This window comes from Tauraco erythrolophus, chromosome 6, assembly GCF_009769465.1.
Source record: "Tauraco erythrolophus isolate bTauEry1 chromosome 6, bTauEry1.pri, whole genome shotgun sequence".
In the NCBI taxonomy this organism is placed as follows: domain Eukaryota; kingdom Metazoa; phylum Chordata; class Aves; order Musophagiformes; family Musophagidae; genus Tauraco; species Tauraco erythrolophus.
Window position 1 is genome coordinate 29,531,110 of NC_141470.1, and position 19,801 is coordinate 29,550,910.

The 19,801-nt window shown below is 42.5% G+C and overlaps 1 protein-coding gene across 1 annotated transcript in view; it reads right to left on the reverse strand.

Annotated features, from left to right (window-relative positions):
• LOC147528591 (transmembrane protein 263-like) overlaps positions 1-16,612 on the reverse strand; it is a 200,817-nt gene extending 184,205 nt beyond the window's left edge. Inside the window, exons 1-2 of the mRNA XM_086613599.1 lie at positions 16,589-16,612; positions 16,199-16,289 (exon numbers count right to left, since the gene is read on the reverse strand). Coding sequence (XP_086469725.1) covers positions 16,199-16,289; positions 16,589-16,612 — 115 coding nt within the window. The remainder of the gene's footprint in view (positions 1-16,198; positions 16,290-16,588) is intronic.
• Between the last annotated feature and the right edge of the window lie 3,189 nt (positions 16,613-19,801).

Genomic DNA, 19,801 nt, shown 5'->3' on the forward strand with positions numbered 1-19,801 from the left:
ACGCGGCCTCACCAGGGCAGAGTAGAGGGGGAGGAGAACCTCTCTCGACCTACTAACCGCACCCCTTCTAATACACCCCGGGATGCCATTGGCCTTCTTGGCCACAAGGGCACATTGCTGGCTCATGGTCATCCTGCTGTCCACCAGGACCCCCAGATTCCTTTCCCCTGCGTTGTTCCCCAACAGTTCAGTCCCCAACTTGTACCGGTACATGGGGTTGTTCTTACCCAGATGCAAGACTCTACACTTGCCCTTGTTGTATTTCATTAAATTTCTCCCCGCCCAACTCTCCAGCCTATCCAGGTCTCTCTGAATGGCAGCACAGCCTTCAGGTGTGCCAGCCACTCCTCCCAGTTTAGTGTCATCAGCAAACTTGCTGACCATGCACTCTATTCCCTCATCCAAGTCATTGATGAATATGCTGAACAATACAGGTCCCAGTACCAGCCCTTGAGGGACTCCACTGGATACAGGCCTCCAACTGGACTCTGTCCTATTGACCACTACTCTCTGGCTTCTATCCTTCAGCCAGTTCACAATCCACCTCACTACCCAATCATCCAGACCACACTTCCTCAGTTTAGCTGTGAGGATGCCGTGGGAGACTGTGTCAAATGCTTTACTGAAGTCAAGATAGACCACATCCACTGCTCTACCATCATCCACCCACTGGGTGATGTCCTCATAAAAGGCTATCAGGTTTGTCAAGCACGACTTCCCCTTAGTGAAGCCATGCTGACTGCCTCTAATGACCCTCTTATCCTTGATATGCCTAGAGACAGCACCAAGGATAAGTCGTTCCATTATCTTTCCAGGGATGGAGGTGAGGCTGACCGGACTATAGTTACCAGGGTCTTCCTTCTTGCCCTTTTGAGGGCAAAAGTCACTCAGCTTTGCACGTATTTACTGCTTACTTTTTAACATCACATTGTTTAGGGTATCTTACCATAAAACAATGAAGACAGCTTTAAGTCCAAATAGTGTCCATTTCAAACTTAGCACTGGAAATGGAAAAATATATGGGGTGAGGCTCACTCCTCAAACCCCCCCTTTAAAGAGTGTGAAACTCCTAGTTGTCCAACAAGATATTGATTCCTACATCTGAAGGGTTGAACGTCTGAAAGGAAAAAAATCGGACCACAATTTTTAGAAACGAGCTAAATCTGCAGTTAAAAGTTGTTGTGCAACTCAAAGACTATCCTTCCTCTATTTATCAGTTGTAATGGCCCAGATATATCCTAGGTACTCCAAGCAGGGTTGAAGATTGTTTTTCTGTCAACTCATTACTCAAAGACCCGTCTTCCAGTGTGGCAGAGAGATGTAATTTAGCTCAAGTGACCATCTGAGAACAAGAGCTTGTTCAGGACAAACTGAGGGCAGGGGATGGTTGGCTTCTCTGAACTAAAAGCTTTCTCATGATCTCAAATCAAACCTATGACTACTAATGGACTCCAACTAGGTCCTTCTGAGAGGCCGTCAGAATATTTTTTTTTCCAAGCTGTCCTCACAGGACCCTCCCTACCATTTTTTTGTGCTATAGGAAGAAGAGAAGTCAGGTGAAAAAATACTCTGTTCTTTTACTCTGAAAACACTTTTTAGCCAGAAGCTACGATAAATTCACAGGTCATTTAAAAGAACTGCTGATATGTCACGGAGACTCCAACTATTTGGAAACACTCTTATTTGTTCCGTACTTTAAGTGTCTTCACAGATTTCTCTTTCTGGCTGTAATTCATGACAGCAGCAGGAAAATGTGTGCGTGCCCCTCCTCCCAGCAGTTCACTTGCTGCTGCTGCTGTTTTCCCTCTACTCTAGTCACAGCCCATGATCTGCAAGCATAAAATTTGTTTCTCTGGGAAAAAAATCATTCCAAACAAAAGGACTAAAATCTCAACCTGGGAATTAGCAAATACATTTAAAGATTTATTTTATTTTTTCCCCTGCACCTGCCTCGAAGCAAAAGAAAGCAGATACTGGTATTCAAGAACAAGATAGCTTTATACAAGGCCTACCTATCCCTTCTCCAAAATACTTTCTAACAGATTCTCACAGAGTCAATAATCAATCAAGGAACTACTTTCCTTCAGGAATACATCAGCAGGCAAATTGGAAGAAAAACATTCAGTTGTGGAGCTGACAGAACGAGAACACCCCCATCACAGCCACGGGAGCTGTGCACTGGAGCAACCACAGCTGGCCCCATCACAGGGAGAGGTGAGGAGTGCCCACCCTCCTGCACCTCTCCCCATGGCTGTCCCTTCCAGGAGGAGCTAGGAGGAGCCCTCTGAGGCCACCCAACTGCAGGCTATGCCACATGATGCAGATCAGCAGTTTGAGACAAGAGGATTTGTGTGTTTTTACAAGCATTGCACATCTGTCTGGAAACAGGTCGGAGGGCACGTTTTGCTTTAAGTGGAATTGAAAGTGCCCACTGAATCAGCAGAAGGTTTCTTGTTATGCTGTGAAGCACACTTCAGTTCTGAAAATAAAGCTAAGGGTTACCAAGACATCAACAGCTATTGTGCATGCTACAGTTTTCACTCCTTTGGATGTTTAGTACCCATAAACCTTTGGATATTTAGTATCTATATCCTGCCTGAGTAACGTTACTTTTAAAGACATCCTGCTACTGACTGGGAAATGTGGAATGGCTTCTACCAAGGACCCCAACAAGAGAGGAAAGGTTAAAAACGTTACAATAAAGAGAAGAATGCAAAAGGGAATTAGGGGGAAAAGCAGCTTTGCTAACTCTTCAAGTTTTATTTGTGAAAATAATTAGGTAATTATAAAATACGAAAGTCCAGACACATTCTTGATGTCCTGGAGTTTAAACTCACGGAAACAACAAACCTAAGTTTGTGATACAATAAAAAAGGCTGCTGTATTACTCTAATCTCATCTGTCATCACAGGCTTAAGCCAGACTTCGGCACACTGACAAGTATCTGGGATAGCCTCTGGCAGCCTTCTGCTGAGCTGCCGGCAACAGCACCACCACAGCTACCACTTCCAAGAAGCGGAAGAATGGAAGATCTCCATGTCTGGAGAGCGTTTTCACTTTGGACAGCAGGAACGCCATGCTGCCGAGAGGTGCCGATAGCCACGGGAGAACAACAGCTCACACCACAGCGACCACTGTGGAGCGGTCTGCTTGAACAATGCAACTCTAATTTGCCACTCTCAAGTTTTGTCAGGAGTGTTTTAACCATGCAAGACAGCTGAAAAAAAAAAAAGCATTTGACAATAAATAGTCGTTGTCGTGGTTTTAGGCTGATCCAGCAACTAAAATTCACACAGTCTCTCCTTCTCCAGTAAAGTAGAGAGGAGAGGAAAAAAAAAAAACAAAGGGACTGAGGGTTGAGACAAGAACAGAGGGAGCACCCACCAACCATGGTCCTGGGCAAAACAGGCAGAGCTTTTCTCAAAGCAAAACAGTTTATTAATGATTACTTAGAAGGATAAAGGGAAACAAAAACCGATTACTTGAGAGGACAGAAAGAAACAAAACCAGATCTTAAAACCAACATCTTCCCCCCCCCCTTCCTTTTCCTCCCGGCTCTACCTCCTCCCCCCAGCAGCACAGGGGGCAGGGACTGGGGGAGTGCAGGTCAGTTCATTCCGTGCTGTTACTGCTGCTTCTTTTTCAAAGGAGAAGGAGTCCTTACACCCTTTTCCCCTGCTCCAATGGATCCCCTACCCACGAGGAAAAATCCACAAACTTCTCCAGCGTGAGTCCAGCCCACTGGAAACAATCCTTCCCCACAGATTGCTCCGGTGTGGGCTTTACCACAGTCTCGGGTACTTAGGGAGCTGTAGCCTCTCGCTCCGGCGTGGGTCGTCATGCAGACTCCAGATGCCTCTCTGCCGTGTCGTGCACCCCAACACGACCATCCTCAGGCTCAGGCATCTTCTCCCCACGGGCTGCGAGTGGGTCTCTGCTCCACCGAGGCCGTCCTGGTTGCAGGGGGGCCGCCTGCTATCTCACCATCAGCCGCAGGGGAAAACTCGGCTCCGGCACACCTCCTCCCACTCCATCCTCACTGACCTGGTGTCGATGCAGCTGTTTCTCTCAGGTCTCAGTCCTCTCCAGGTGAACTCAGCCCAGTGGGCACCCCGGGAGTGGGGTGCCCCCGAGTTCCCCAGCCGGCTCCGCCGCGGGGGATGGCAGTCTGATCTGGTGGCCAGAACTAAGCCTAACCCGGTTCCAAGACCGGGGAGGTCACAGGGACCAAAACCCCTCTCCTGCCACCAGAACCACCCCCAGCTCCACATCAAACCATGACAGTCGTGAATACAGTACTGAACTTAAAAGTTGCCAACGCCAGATCAGCAGGAAAGTTGGTGAGGCCATTCACGGCTGAGCCCCTCAGGGCAGGCTGCTCAGGTCCTCCCTGCGGGGCACCTGGCAGTCAGCTTCTCAATTTAGTTTGAAGTGTTTGTTTTTAATCGCACATGTCAGCATGCCGGGTGGTTAACTTACAACGTGTCACACAAAACAAGTACAAGCCTCCCAGTTAATCAAATACCAACAAAACGTCTCACATCATATTAATGATACTTGGATCGGAGCCAGGAGGAGTAAGTCTGAAAGCCAAGATCCCTCTGCTTTCCTCACTGTCTTAATTACCGAGCTACATTGAAGTTGCTAGAAACACAGGCATCACAAGACGACCTCCTGTACACTGTCACAAAAGAAGTTTTTAATGATGCCTGCAGCTGCACCTCTCTTCCTCACCAAAATAACAATGAAGCCAGGAGATCCGCACAGCACATACGGGACCGAAAGCCTGTCCGTAGGTTCCACACAAGCTCACATGCACGCTTATAGGCTCTGCCCAGCTGCACAACCCATCCTTCAATCTACAGTCCATGGGAACAATGTGAGCATTAGCTCACTTCAGCTGCATCCATAGTTTCCCGGAAAGTGGCACTGCCTCTCCCTGGGTGCCCTGCAGCTTCTGTGCCAGGAACCAGCCACACGTGGCCATGCAGTGCGGCCAAACTGGTAACATGCAGCCAGGGCTGAATGCAGGAACATCTCTTTCAGTAGCTGTGTGGGCACATGTTAAGCTTTAAAGTAAATGACCAAATTGTATTTTAATTACAGCTGAGTTCAGCTCACAATCTTTTGAGTGTCTGCAGATCTCACAGGAAACAGATCTCTTCACATAACATAAAGGAGATTTTTAAGCAATATTCAGACTTGGTAAAAGTATTTTTTCCTTTTTCATCATGAGGGTACAAAATCCATAGACTAGAGGAACTTACCCACTTCCCTGATTAAATAACAGCCCTCAAGATGCTAGGAACAAAATACTGCAATAATGGTAACAATAACATTCTCAAGCTATAAAAACACTAAACCAAACTTGCAGCCTCAATTTGCATTTCCCAGAGCTAGCCCTAACTTTAACATACTGTAGTAATATTGTGTTAAATCTTCGGGTTTTGTTCTTTCGCTTTCGGAGGGATGAGTGAGAGGTACTGGGCACTTCATACAACCACACTTTCCAGTACTGAATACATACAAATGGCTGGCTTAACCAAAGAGAATGACTTCACACAGTTAGCTAAAACGATTCCAATTTTGTGTTCAAGAGATATAGGAACTTTCTAGGGGAAAACAAACTAATAAAAAATAAAATCCAGAACACACCACCCCCACCACCACATGCAAATCTCTGGAGAAGTTGGGGAGGGAGAAGGAAACAAAGGAAACAAACAACAATCCTGGACTTTGAACTTCTGCGGAGAGAAGAATCTCTATTATTATTTTTATTGTACCTTTACAATAAAATTTAAGTTCCAGAAAGGTAAAAACAGTAGAAGCCAACAACACGACCAGTTTTTCTTAGAGTCTTAAATGGATGAATAGGTATTTTGGTGAATGGCTCACACAGCTACATTGTAAACTGTTCATCTCCTGCCTACCTCTTGAACATCTCTCACTTATTCCAAAGATCAGGTCTCAAGTGCTAGAAAATAAAATTTATTATAGTTCAAGACTATAAATCTGTTCTTTCTACTCTAAGAAGATTGCAAGACATTCTTTTAACAATCCCGGATCCTAAGACCCTCTCAATTCACAGAAATATCATGGTCAAATTTTTAGCATGACTTGCAAACTGGATTTAATATCTTATACAAAGAATATTTATGTTATTTCTTTTTGGATATGAGCTAGAAAAAGACATTAATTTTTTGTAATACAAGACCCAAAAATATAAAGCCACTTAAAATTTTGCAGCAGGTATATCCTACTGAATGTTACATACTTTTAGCAAAAACTGAAAACAGTAGTATTTTAGTGGTATAGAGAGATCATAGTAAAGAAGACAGGAGCAAACATAAAATTTAGCCTTAGCTAAGCTTTTTCTGATCAGGCAAGTGTCAGCCAGACAGAAGGAGAACAGATCCCCCATAACATGCCAAAGTAGTATGTTACAATGGCTTGAGAATCCTCCACATTAATAAGGAACACGCATTAGTCTTCACCGTGATCAGAAAATAAAATGACAGAATTCCACACACATTAGTGTAAGTGTTCTCTATAAAAGCTACTCCAGAGTTCTACCCCATTTCAAAGTAGATGAAGATTTTCCTAGAATACTATCCCAGAGGGCAAGAAAATTGACACAAAAATCCCTCACTTTTACAGCTTATCCTTAAGTTCATAAACACTTTGAAAAGAAACCTACTCTCTCAGAATAAGATTGGCTTTGTGATCCAAAACGATCAGTCCAGGAGAGGCCAGATTGGTGCAATCACACTGGTAATCAAAGTAGTGGCTCAAATTGTTCACAAACAGCTGAAATCAAGGCAGGCAGCCAGGCTGACACTACAGATGTTTATGAAATGTTAACTGGGCATTTCTCTCAGTTCTGAGGCAGAATTAACAGCCTCATGTACCAACCTTGTGATTTAATTGCCTGCTATAATACTCTGATAGTTTAGCAGTTTAAGATATTATCATTGTTAACACACTGATATACTGATTTAATTTCACTCCTGACCTGGATTTACTGCGTTGCTCGTTCTTATTTAATACTTCAGACTGTAGCTACAAGTGAGACTTGCTTGCCTCTTTTTTAGACCATTAGGAACAAATAAGAACTGCTTTCTTTTTCACCTTTAGAACAGGACTGATAACAAGTCCAAAAGATCTACTGAAAAACAACAAGCAGTGTGTCTGTGTGTGCTGGGCTGGTGTGGTGGAGTTTTGGTAGCAGGGGAGCAGCTGCAGAGACAATCCCTATAAGGAGCTGCAAAAAGCTTCCCTGGCTCTAAAACCAGTCGGACCAGCCTCTGGCCAGGGCCAAGTCAACTAGTGCCTTTGCAAATGCCATATTTAAGAAGGTGACAAAGGAACCTGAGCCAGGCAGGACCTGGACTCAACTGGAGATGGCCATGGCGGCATGGCTTGAAGCGCTCCGAAGTGCCCCAGGAGCGAGGCACCCACTGGGCAGAGTTCGTCCTGCTGGGACTGTTGAGGTTTGTCAGGCTGGTCAGGCCCAGGGCAGCTGCAGCAGAGAGAGGACCGAGACCTGAGAGAAATGGCTACACAGACACCAAGGTCAGTGAAGATGAAGCGGGAGGAGGCGTGCCGGAGCTGAGATTCCCCTGCAGCCCGTGGTGAGATGGCAGGTGGCCCCCCTGCAGCCCGTGGAGATTAATGGTGGAGCACAGATTCACCCACAGCCCGTGGAGAACCTCATGCTGGAGCAGAGATGCCTGTGCCTGAAGGAGTTTGTAGAGGACTGTCTCTGTGGGAATGGACCCCACGCTGCTGGAGATTGACAGTGGATCAGAGATGCATCTGTGGGAAGGGACTCCATGCTGGAGCAGGTGGCTGTACCCCAGGAAGCAGTGACTCCATGGGAAAAGCCTGTGCTGGAGCCATCTGATGCATAAGGATTGCATTCTGCCGGAAGGGTTCACGTCAGAGAAGTTCACGGAGGATTGTCTCCTGTGGGAAGGGGCTCCATGTTGGAGCAGGGGAAGAGCATAAGGAGTTCCCCTCCTTTAAGGAAGGAGCAGCAGAAACAGCATGTGATGAACTGACCTGCAACCCCCATTCCCCATCCCACTGCACCACTGGGAGGGAGGAGGTACAGCTAGGAAGAAGGGAGAGGTGGGGGGAAGGTGTTTTTAAGATCTGGCTTTAATTCTTGAACAGTTACTTCAGAGATAATAAGGAGAAACAAACTGAGTTGTCCCCAAGCCAAGTTTGTTTCGCCTGGGGCCATGATTGGTGGGTGACTCCTCCCTGTTCTTATCTTGGCCCTTAAGCCTTTTGTTATATTTTCTTCTCCTCTCCACTCCACTGAGGGGGGGAGGAGTGAGCAAGCAGCTGCAGGGTAGCTTAGCTGCTGGCTGGGCTAAACCATGACACTATGTTAATATATTCACCCCTCAAAACGAAAAATACATTGCAAAAGAATATTCTCCTGCATTCTTAATTTCATACATCTTTAATTACTATACAAACAGTGACAAATGTCTGCTGCTTCAACCAGGTAGCAAGATACATTCCTTTCACTCATGAAACAGATTTCTGTCACTCCTGCAGTTCAACCCTATTGCTAGAATAAAACACATTCACTAGTAATTGATAAAGATGTATCTTCTGACAGAGGCTTCCCACTGGCCCTTCACCCTGAAATGCCTTTACATTTGGATGAGGCACATCACTTATAGTTACTGTGCCAAGGAAAACAGTAAAACTATTGTTGCCCCATCCTATGTGCAAACACCCTCAGGGAAAACCAGAAGGTTATTGACTCACTTCACAACGTTATTGTATTAACAAGATCCACTGATAAGAGATTTCCCACACTTAAGTTAGGAGAACCTTTCTTCTGGAATCCGCCAGGCACTTGGAGGCTATTTATGCTGCCATTAACAGCATATGCTGTGCACACATACAACACTTAGTGACAGAATGATTTGCAGGGCATGGAACAGGCTAGAGAAAAGGGATGCTGAGCTGTCAAAGTAACATCTCATTATATCATATGAAAATAGTGAAGAGGAAAAGAATAGGGCAAAGGGAGAAGTGGAATAAAAACAATTTAAATAGCTTTCATGCTGTTTCTAGGAGACCATGTAACACAGCTGCTGAAGGGAAGAAGCCCGTTGTCAGTAGCAGGCATACGGCAGCAATAAGCAGAAGGGTTGGCGCATGGGGGGAGAGAGGAGAGAAAAAAATAGGTACATACAGACACTGGTTGAGTATTATTCCCATTTCAGATTGCTGATTTCCCCCAGAGAAGAAGATTAAGTAAAGTATGAGGCCAACATAGCCACTGGAGAATTTAAACAAAGAAAAATCTCAGCTTTTACTAAAACAAAGATGATAATAAATTAACCAGAAACACAATATTAGAACATGAATAGATGTGAAAGTGTTTTACAACTCTTAAGGTAGACTTTGTGCAAAAGACTGAGCTGACATTCCAGGTAATTTCTTTTTGCAGAAAGAAGAACTGCTTTGGCCAAAAGAGTATGGCTGCACAGAATCTGTGCTTTAAAAGGAGATAGATTATACTGAAATGTTACTCTTCAGCCTCAGGCCATTTACAGAAGTAGCTCAGGAAATGTTTTTACAGATGAGAAGACACGCCAGGTACATAAAGTCCCAGCTCCAAAGAACAGACAGCCTCATTGCTAATTTCTTCCTCTGCTTTTTAAGAAACCTGTCTTTCTACTTGACGTTATCTGACAAGACCAATCATCTCTTCAAGGACTAAAAAAAAAAAAAGCACTACAACATATATCAGGCAAAGTTTTCTATTATTTATACATTATAATTGCATTTTCTGTTTCAATTTTCAAGTATCTTCTACCTCTAAAACCTTAAAAAATTACAATTTGTTTTTTCATCATCCTCATTTATAAATAAGAACAGTCATTCCTGTTTCATACACAAATAATACTACAGCTCAAGGAAGGGCAAACTACTTGATTAGCACCACAGAGTAAGTCAACAGTAGAGCTGGGAATAGATTACGACTGTCCCAGTTCCCAAAAGACCACAGAACTGCAGAGGTGAATCCAGGCTGAGAACGCTGCCAACTGGCCATTAGACAAAAAAAGCAGACCATTTAAAGAGCTCCTCTGTAGAAGGATTTGACTGTTGGACCTCACTAGGTAGCAGACTGAAGAGAGTGATATGACTTGGGAAAGCAGAAGAGGGCTTAGCAGATAGCATAGTTTCACACTGCCAGCTTCACCGAACTTCTTGTAGTATGGCAGACTACATATGCACACATATATATATGTGTGTGCATGTAACAAATGACACTAAGTGCCACAGGCAACTTTATTAAACTTACTTTATATCAGAAATAGCAACAGTTTTCAGTACAGAGCTTAGCACTAAAAGGAAACCGAGCTGCTATTAACTGCATCATTTTCCAAGGTGATTTCTTTGCAGTTATTTGGATATAGGCAGTTCGGAGACAAACATACTGAACATTACTTGCAACAAGAGGATGCAAAACGGTCCAGCTCAAGTCTGCAGCACTTACTGCAGCAAACATTTGGCCCAACAGTGAAACTCTATCTCTGATGGAGACTGTTCTCTGTAAAGAATACTTTTTACATAAACTAATTGCAAAAGTGCCACATGTTCACCAAAACTGGATCTGTTCACAGGAATGTATATTTTCAAAATGAGACACCTATACTATGGACTTGAACTCAATGTCTTGCATCTCATCTGAGATGCCTCAACAGCCGTGTTGTTCTGGCATCTGCTGGCTTCAAGAAATTGCCATGTTCTCCCAAGAGAATATCTCAACATTACCCCAGTATGAAGTTAAAAGTCTAATTTCAGAAATTTCAAATGCATAGTAGTACCTCAATTAAAACACAATCATATTTTAAGTTAGATACATACAGATAACATATCTAGGTGAAATACCTGTATCCAAAGACAATCCTGAATGAGTGATCCACAAAACTCCCAGATACTTCGGATCGGAGATTCCCAAACTGTGGATAAGGAGCCCTAAAGCTTCCCACAGAAGTATGCAATATACTTTTATCTTGCAGAAGATAAAAACAGCAGAAGAGGCTATATGCCTCCATAGAGAGAGATTATAAGGCTCACACAAGATACTATGTTCTAAATTGGTGCAAATCATCTGATTTACAGTAACTATCCATGTGTGCTCTTTACCCACAGCAAGTGTAAAACAATTTGAATTAGGAACACCACAGTTATTTGGAAAGTAAATTTCCCAAGATTTGTTATATACTGCAGAGCTGCTAAGACCCATTGCTTTTAATAAAGCTTTACTCTGCAAGGCCCAATCTGTCTGCAACAAAGAAGGAACATCTCTGCTAGGTCTGAAAACTGCAGAAGGGAGAGCAGACGGTTCAGACACAAGACTCAAGCTCATTGCCAAATATGGTCAAAGTAGGTTGGCTGATAAAATTTTAATGTTTAATATTTAAAGATCATGGAAGAAAGAACTGGTTTGTAAACTCCCAAGAGGAGCTACTGCTGTTAACTAATGACACAGCTTTTCAATCAGACTATACCACCTTGCACTAAGCTTTAGTATACTCAGTACTAGTTAGCAACTTAGGTCCAAAAGAAACTGCAGCTATATCCCAATATCTAGCAAAGATGCGTTCCCAAAATGCATAACATTTAGTAATTTGACAGACTAAAGCTACTTTTCCCACAAGAATCAGTATAATAGATGGGGTATATACACAGGAACTTCAGAAAAGACTTTAAACACACAGAGATAGTACGTATGAGGTACAGCATCACAGAATGGTTGAGGCTGGGAGGGACCTCTGGAGATCATCTGGTCCAACTCCCGTGCTTAAGCAGGGTCACTTAGAACAGACTGCACAGGACCACATCCAAACAGCTTTTTACTCTCTCCAAGGTGGGAGACTCCACAACCTCCCTGAGCACCCCATTCCAGTGCTTGGTCACCCTCACAGTGAAAAAGTGTTTCCTCACATTCAGTCGTGTTTCAGTTTGTGTTCACTGCCTCCTGTCCTGTCACTGGGCATCACTGAAGAAAGCCTGGGTCCATCTTCTTTACACCCTCCCTTCAGGTATTTGTATAGATTGATAAGTTTCCCCCCTTGATCCTTCTCCAAGCTGAACAGCCCCAGCTCTCTCAGCCTTTCCTCATAGGAGACATGCTCCAGTCCCTTAATCGTCTTTGCAGCCCTGTGCTGGGCTCTTTCCAGTATGTCCATGTCTCTCGCACTGTGGAGCCCAGACCTGGACACAGTACTGCAGATGTGGCCTCACCAGTGCTAATAAAAGGGAAGGATCGCTTCCCTCAATCTACTGCAACAGCATGGAGAAGCAGGAATAAGGTCTGGGTCATTGATTCATCAAATAGAAGAGACCAAGATTGGAGTCGTCCAACAAGGGAGATGCTGCTGTTTCATAACTGATCACGTTACAGAAGATTTAACCACCATCAGATTTCATTGTCATCACCTTCCTTTGGTAATTTAACAGAAAAGGACAGAAAAGCAAGGCAATGATAAGCATTAACAGTGCACTGTATTAAACGATCAGCAACAGAACTCCGAAACGGTGGATGAAGAAGCAACAGATATAACAAGGTGTTGCCGTACTTAAGTAACTGAATCTATTTCTCTCACTACGATGAGACTGCCATTTAACAGCAAACATTCGACACCACACAGAATCTGCCTGAAAGCAGCTCAGTGCTCGAACATGTGGCAACACAGATCAGCAGTGCTGAATCCTTGCAAAGAGGAAAGCGTTTCATACCACTTGAGACAGACTCGCCCCTCTCCAGAGCTCGCGGCCCTTCACTGTTTGGTGACGGTAACTCTGCCGCGACACGCAGCCTTCCCTGTGACGTGTTAAGCCCGAGCAGCACTCCAAATGCTAATTACTGCTGCTCCCGCTTCCCTGCACTCGCCTTTAACTGAGGGAAACGACAACAACAAAAGTATGTTAACAAGGTCGAAGAGAAAAGAAAGGTGAAGGGGGAATAAAAACAAAACCGTGAATTGGGCAGATGGATCACGAAGTCAAGAGGTTAAGGAAATATCATCAGGGGATAAACAGCCTTCCTGAGGCAGAAAGTGTGGAAAGCTTCTCTCGTAATATCACGAAGTAGCTTAGGGGAAAGGAGTTAATAGGTTTAAATACTTTCTCTTGTTCACCGGGATGCGCGCAAAGGATGTTTGAGATCGGGGCTTCAGGCAGCCGGAGCCCTCCAAAGCCGCGGGAGCGGGGCCGGGGCCGGGGCCGCCCGGCCGAGAGCGCTCGGGCCGGCGCGCGGCATTGCCGGGCCTGCAGCGCCCCCCCGCGGCCGCACCGCGCGCCGCCAGACGGGACTCGGCGGGCGCAGCCTCGGCCGCACCGACCGGGCGCTCCTGCCTCCTCTTCGCAGGGCGCAGCGTATCAGCCCCACTGATGACAACACGTCTTCATTATAGAACAAAAAGCTCTTTTTGATACCTAATCTCACTAACAGGATCTTGTGCCAGTGGTATTTTTTTTTTTTCACTCGTTTACTCCTCTGATTTGTTTTAATAGCAAAAAACTTAACTTTGACAGAAGATGAAAAAATGGATTCGGGTTACACACAAATACTAACCTCTGACTGTTATCCTTCAGGTATTTCCTAGTTAACTTCCTTCTAAATCACAAAACTCCCTCTAGTCTCAAATACCGACAGGCTGCCACACCTGCAGCACCAGAAAGCAACGTTTGCTATGCTGTCCTGCTTGTTACCCACGCATACGTTTATTCAGGACTTGTAAAATTGTCCCTTTAGCTGTAGAAGGCCATACTGCAACACTGTTCAGAAACATGGCAATCCCTGAAGGGTAACCTTTTATTTTACTGAAATATTTACATAGCACAGTGCTTCCAGTTCCCCTCCTTTCAGGAGAGGAGTAAATATACAGTGCAAGCTAGAAAACAAAGTCACTATGACGCAATCTGGTGAAATAATGGCTTGAGCTAGAAGGACATGGACTCTAGAGAGCTCTCCTCTCCATCTCTTACATGCTTATTACCAGAAGGCAAGCAGACACAGTCTCCAATTCATAGATCCCAGGAAACAAGAGCACAGCATTCATGACAACATGGTTTATTTATTTATTGCAAAGCAATTGATTTAACTAGGAAAGTGCCATCAGAAGAAACCAGAAATCAGTAGAAGAGCAACAAGAAGATAGTGCTTAATGGCACTTAACTTCAGAGATCTACTTCTTTCATGAGATATTTGTAATCACTCCTGCAACTACATGATCTTCATAATAATTCCAGTTGGTCTATGTCAGTAGCCAGCAGCTTCTAAGCAAGACTCCTGTTACGCAGCTCCACTAATACACAGAATCAGCTATAATTTCAGCATAATCCTGATGGCTCTCTTTCAGGAGTAATTTTTCCACCTCTTCTCCCAAGCAGTCCCGAGTTTCATTGTGCTCTCAATACTGCTCCTATTTTGCTGCTTTTAGTATCACTGTAAATTCTAGAAGTACATACTGAGCTCAGATGTTAAAAATGCTCACAGTATCTACTGTACTGCTGCTTAATCAAATCAGCTCAACTGTTACAGTTCTTTTTCCTCACACCAGCAAAGTGGGTATATCCAGAGCACATCCTTCTCCCAGACCATCCAACAAGTCACAGAAGTGGAAGATTAACACTGACATTTTCATCATCATTCAAACTAGCAGGGTTGCAGGCAGAAGCAAAGACTTTCAGTTGCAAATACTTGGTTTGCAAAAATACTCAGCCACATTAAAAAAAACAACTTCTGATCACATAATTCAAAGCCATAGTCCAAAATCTAAGGCTACTCTTGATAAACTGATGAGACAATATGATTTCCTGTGTTTTACATTCCAGCATATAGTCTCTAGGCTCATGTGATGATCAGCTCAGGCTAGTGACCAGAATTCTTACTTCAACAACACACTGTCATTACATGCTGATTTGGCATTATTTACAAAGAAAGGAGGGAGGCAGACAATATCAAGATTATATCCCTCTATATATACATAAAGCAATCACAACATCTTCCACATTTATTTCCTTATGGCTTTATAGGAGTTGCAAAAAGAAACTGGCCTTTCACTTACCTCTATATACTGTAATTGCCAACACAGAGTTTATGAAATAGCAAAACAAGAAATTACAACTTAATGAGAAAACGGTACCAGAATGCTCAATAGGAAGGGATAGTGCAGGAAATTCCTAAAACCATCTACTTGGTTCATATTCCCTTTAAGAATGGCTGTCAGTATAAATGCTGTATCAGCATCTTATTCTCTTAAAGGAAAAACATAAAACACAGTTATGTTTCCCAGAGACATATCACGGTATTTTAACAGTAAGTTGCTAATAAGAATCTCAGCACTCTCTGGGTTGTTTAAGCCGTCCACAATGATTATGAGTGATTATGTTTTAAAAGTCACTGAACTGGAGACAAAGCTCAAAATGTATCATCCCTTGCAGCAATATTAGCAGCTTATATTCAAAAGAAAGCAACATGTATTTTGTTGCATGCATACAATGCCTGAATGCAACATTCACACAGTGGGAAAAACCCGTTCCCTTTATAAATCCAAGGTATTTCGTTGCAAACAAGATTTTTAATTAAAATTGGCATTTTTGAGCCTCCTACTGACTGACAGTGTCTCACTGCCTGCTCCTCAGATGGCTAAACTGGCTTCCAAGAGAGATGGCAGAAAGAAACAAAATCACTAGAATACCTAACTTTGACAAGTCTCTGCTGGGGACAATTTCAATAGCAGGATGCTGCAGAGAGAGGGAAGGAGAGAGAAAAGATGACTACTTAGGAAGTCTTCCTTAATGAAGGCTCAAAACATCACAAACAAGACAACAGAGAAGGCATTTTATTTCTAAGCCTACAGACAGGATGATCAAGCAGAACAATTTTAATCAGAAACCATATTGTTAAAGAGCATGCAGAACAATGTCCGCACCTCAGTGGGTAAAGCTTTCTTCGAATGCAAAAGTAGGCTCAGGTGCTGGCTAGACCTCTAGCTAGGAGGTTGGCTCAGCTGTCAGCATTGACAAAGCTTTATCTCTCTCCGAAAACAGGCAGAGGTAGGCTCTCAAGTCAGATAGACAAATAAGACTTCCTTGGTCAGAACATTTTCCCCAATTTAATGCAAAGAGTTTATACTGACTGCTAGTACTGTACCTTCAGGAGGCTCTTCCCGCAGATGAGGGGGCAGTTCTTCACTTGGTGTCTCAGTTTCATCTTCCACCATCTGTGTTTCTAAGCTAGGTCCCTGCAGAACAGAACAGCAAGAGGACATAATTGGAGAAAGTTCAGAAAGGAATCACAGAAATAATTAAAGGATTAGATAATATGCCAAATAGTAAGGACACAAGGAGTCCACTTTAGCTTATGAGAAAGCAAGCTGCTACCAGATTTGTTTGCAGTTGAATTACTTACAGAAAGGGGGGGATGGGGAGGGGGGAGAGGGTCTGGCTAGACTAAAAACCAGGAACTGAACAGAGAAGCACAATTTCTAAATAACTATTTCTAAAACACACAACGCAACAATAAATTCAAATCCCCATTTACCAAGGGTGGCAGCAGATTTGCCATCACTTAGGAGTTCTCAGGAAAAAGATCCAATCACTCATTTGTCTTACCAAGACTAGATGTGAAACGTCTGCACCCTGTTCAATACAGAAGGAGATCAATACAGGTTATACTAACGGTTCCACGCCTCATTTTTCAAAGGAAGATGAAGCAAACTTGTTTACAATCTTCTAACCCAGGTCCAGTGACCATGTAGTTTTCCCCTGCATTTGTGCCTGCATGTGTAACATGCTAAACTAACCACTCCTGGAAAAACTACCAGATCACCTCCAAAGTTTTGCATTTCTACTTCCAGCCTCCAGGTTCTTGGAAAGAACCTGCAACATTGCTGATGAAAGATGTGAGCAGAGTTATCAGATTTGTAGATTTAGAGCATTCACTTGTATTTAAGGCTGCTGAAATCACTTTGCACACGATATTTTCATGACTTGTGGAGCTATAAAAGTGTAGTTGCATTTCTAGTTTCGAACTAACAAAAAAAAAAAAACAAACAGAACACACTCTGCTCCTCACACCCCCACCCCTTTTTCCTTAAAAAAAAAATGTAATGGCACAGTAAACACTAGGCATAGCTATGGAGCTCCTTTAAAAAAACTAACCCATTTTCTTCTTTTGAAATGCTAGTACAGTCAAGAGTGAAATCAGAAATTTAGCAGTCATTAGGAAACTAGGCTTTTGTGCACTTTGAAAACATGAATGGGTTTGTAGTCTGAACTATCTGAAAAAGCATATTAACCTATGCAGTTGGAAGGTTACAGAAGCAGCTTCAACACTGGTACACCAACAGCTTGCAAGACTTCATTATTTGAACTCAGGAAGAAAGAGATTATAGCATTAAAGCTGCAGCATTCATTTTCAAACTTTTCAAACCCTGTGACTGCAAAGTAATCCCCAACAGCATTTCTCCATTTCCTCATTTTTCACATTATAAAGACTAACGCACTTTTTAAATGTCTTGCTTTGCACATATAGCTTACATTTTAATTCATTCCCCATTCTTTCAACAAAATGGACATGAAAACAAGAAGTACCACCACTTTGTTTTCGAGAGTCTGATAGCAGTGAAAAACAGACCACCCAGGCAAAGCACACAAGTCTATTGCATTAGTGCCACCATCACAACCTTGATTTCTGCCGTCAGTAACTATGCAAATTTCACCTAAGGTATTTACCTATTTATACTCATTTAAAAACATCTAGTATCAATACTGGCCAGCTCCAGTTAATTAACAGTTCAAACATTAAGTCATGCCTTGTAGTAGCTATCATGGAAAGGAGAAAAAAATATTTTTACCACAGGGTACAGATGAGAAAGCAGTGAGTTGCCTTAGTCCAATTAAAAATCAAACTCTGGAATCAGTTATCAACACTGAGGTCTAACTGTCTTCTCACTTCACTTAAATAATGTGATCTAGATTTTAAGAATGCGTAAGCAGTTCTGCACAGGAACAACACATTGAATATAGAGTATGAATTTGAATAAGTTTCTACATCAACCATTGGCAATATATTTAGATACATTTCTCAATATATTTAGATACATTTCTTTCCTACCCATCAATGCTACAGAGAGAGAAAGGAGAAGACCAGGCTATATTAGTATACCAAATCATAATGTTTATTTTCATACAAAAGATGTAGACACATAGGACATGAGGTACCAATATTTGCCTTGCAAACATTCTGAACCACAACTATAGAAGCTCCTAAACTAGAAGTGGTCTCGAATCCTTTGCCTGTATTTTCCAGTTTGCAACACCAAAATTATTCTAATTAAAAAAAAAGTAACAGAACTATCTGCACAAGGCAAAGCTTAAGTCCTTACTAACTATACAATGGCCAAGGAGACAATCCAACTTCCAGGGACTAAGCAAAAGCCAGTAAGAAAAACATTCTCTTTCCTTCTTCAAAAGTCAGCAGCCTCACTTTGCTACCATGAGATAAAACTGCTTAGTGGTTTCTCCCAACAATCTACGACAGTGATGCTCCTTTGGGTTACAGTTGTTGTAATCTACATAAATACAAAGAGGATGCAAAATGCTATCAAAAGTGAATGGTGGCGTTACATATTTTTTTTCCCTTATGCACGAACTACTACTCAGCGTTCACTACCAATGCAACTCTCCAGTATGGTGGTTATCATTGACAATACTTACGCCTTGAAGTAAAGGTTTATCTTAAGTCAGCCTTAGCCCTAAACCAGTATTAAGAAACCCAGCTGTGAGGAAAACAGAGCCCATTACAGACCACTACGAAATCCATGGCTGAGACAGCGTTTGCCATCACCTACTTCCTTCCAATTCAAAACTTCAACAATCGCTACTGGAATCCCACAGAAGAAAAAAATACACAGTCCAAGATTACTACTCTTAAAGAACATTCTTAATATCTGTCCAAAATGGCCAGAATTTTTGAAGATTATTTTTCACTACTCAAAAACAATCACCACACAGTATATTTTGAACTGTATTCAGTATGCATTTCCTGTAGTTTTTGAGGATCTTCACAAAAAAACACTGAAAAAAATTATTTACAATTTTTTATTTCAAAATTCAATCTTAAAAACTGAAAACAGTCTAGACTGAAGCATGGCATGCCAAGTAACCACAAACTTAGCTTTTCCAAGAATTATTTTGCAAGAAATCTTGAAATCTTAAGATTCCTAGTTCCTAAAATTAAGTTAGAAATGTTTTCTATAGAATAACTTCAGTTCTCATCTCATTGATATCTTATCACTATATATAATCACCTATAATATAGGGGGCCTCTAGAAGAAGGGGTCTTGTAAACATCTGAGTTCGGCGTATCAGTTTCATCATTGAGACCAGTAAATAAGCATGCACAGTGTTGGTACTGAATTTCATTAAGTAATTAAAATGTAAAACAGTTAACAGTAGATGAGATCCTAGGTTCTCACATCCATATCTAGAAGTAATATTTAAGGCTGAAACACTGACAGATGTTATTAACAAGATTACAAAGTCTCTTTATAAAGGCTTTGTATCTTAGATCAGCACTTCCATTGCTTTTTTTAGTTACATTTACTGAGTTCAATTCACTAGTTCTACTGCAAGCTTGGTAATCAACACCCAAGATTACCGCAGTTCTGGCAGCACGGTAATCTAGAGCAACCAAAAATCCCAGGAAATTATCTACTAAGAAGATTTATAGCTAAGTTATAGTGAAAGTTGT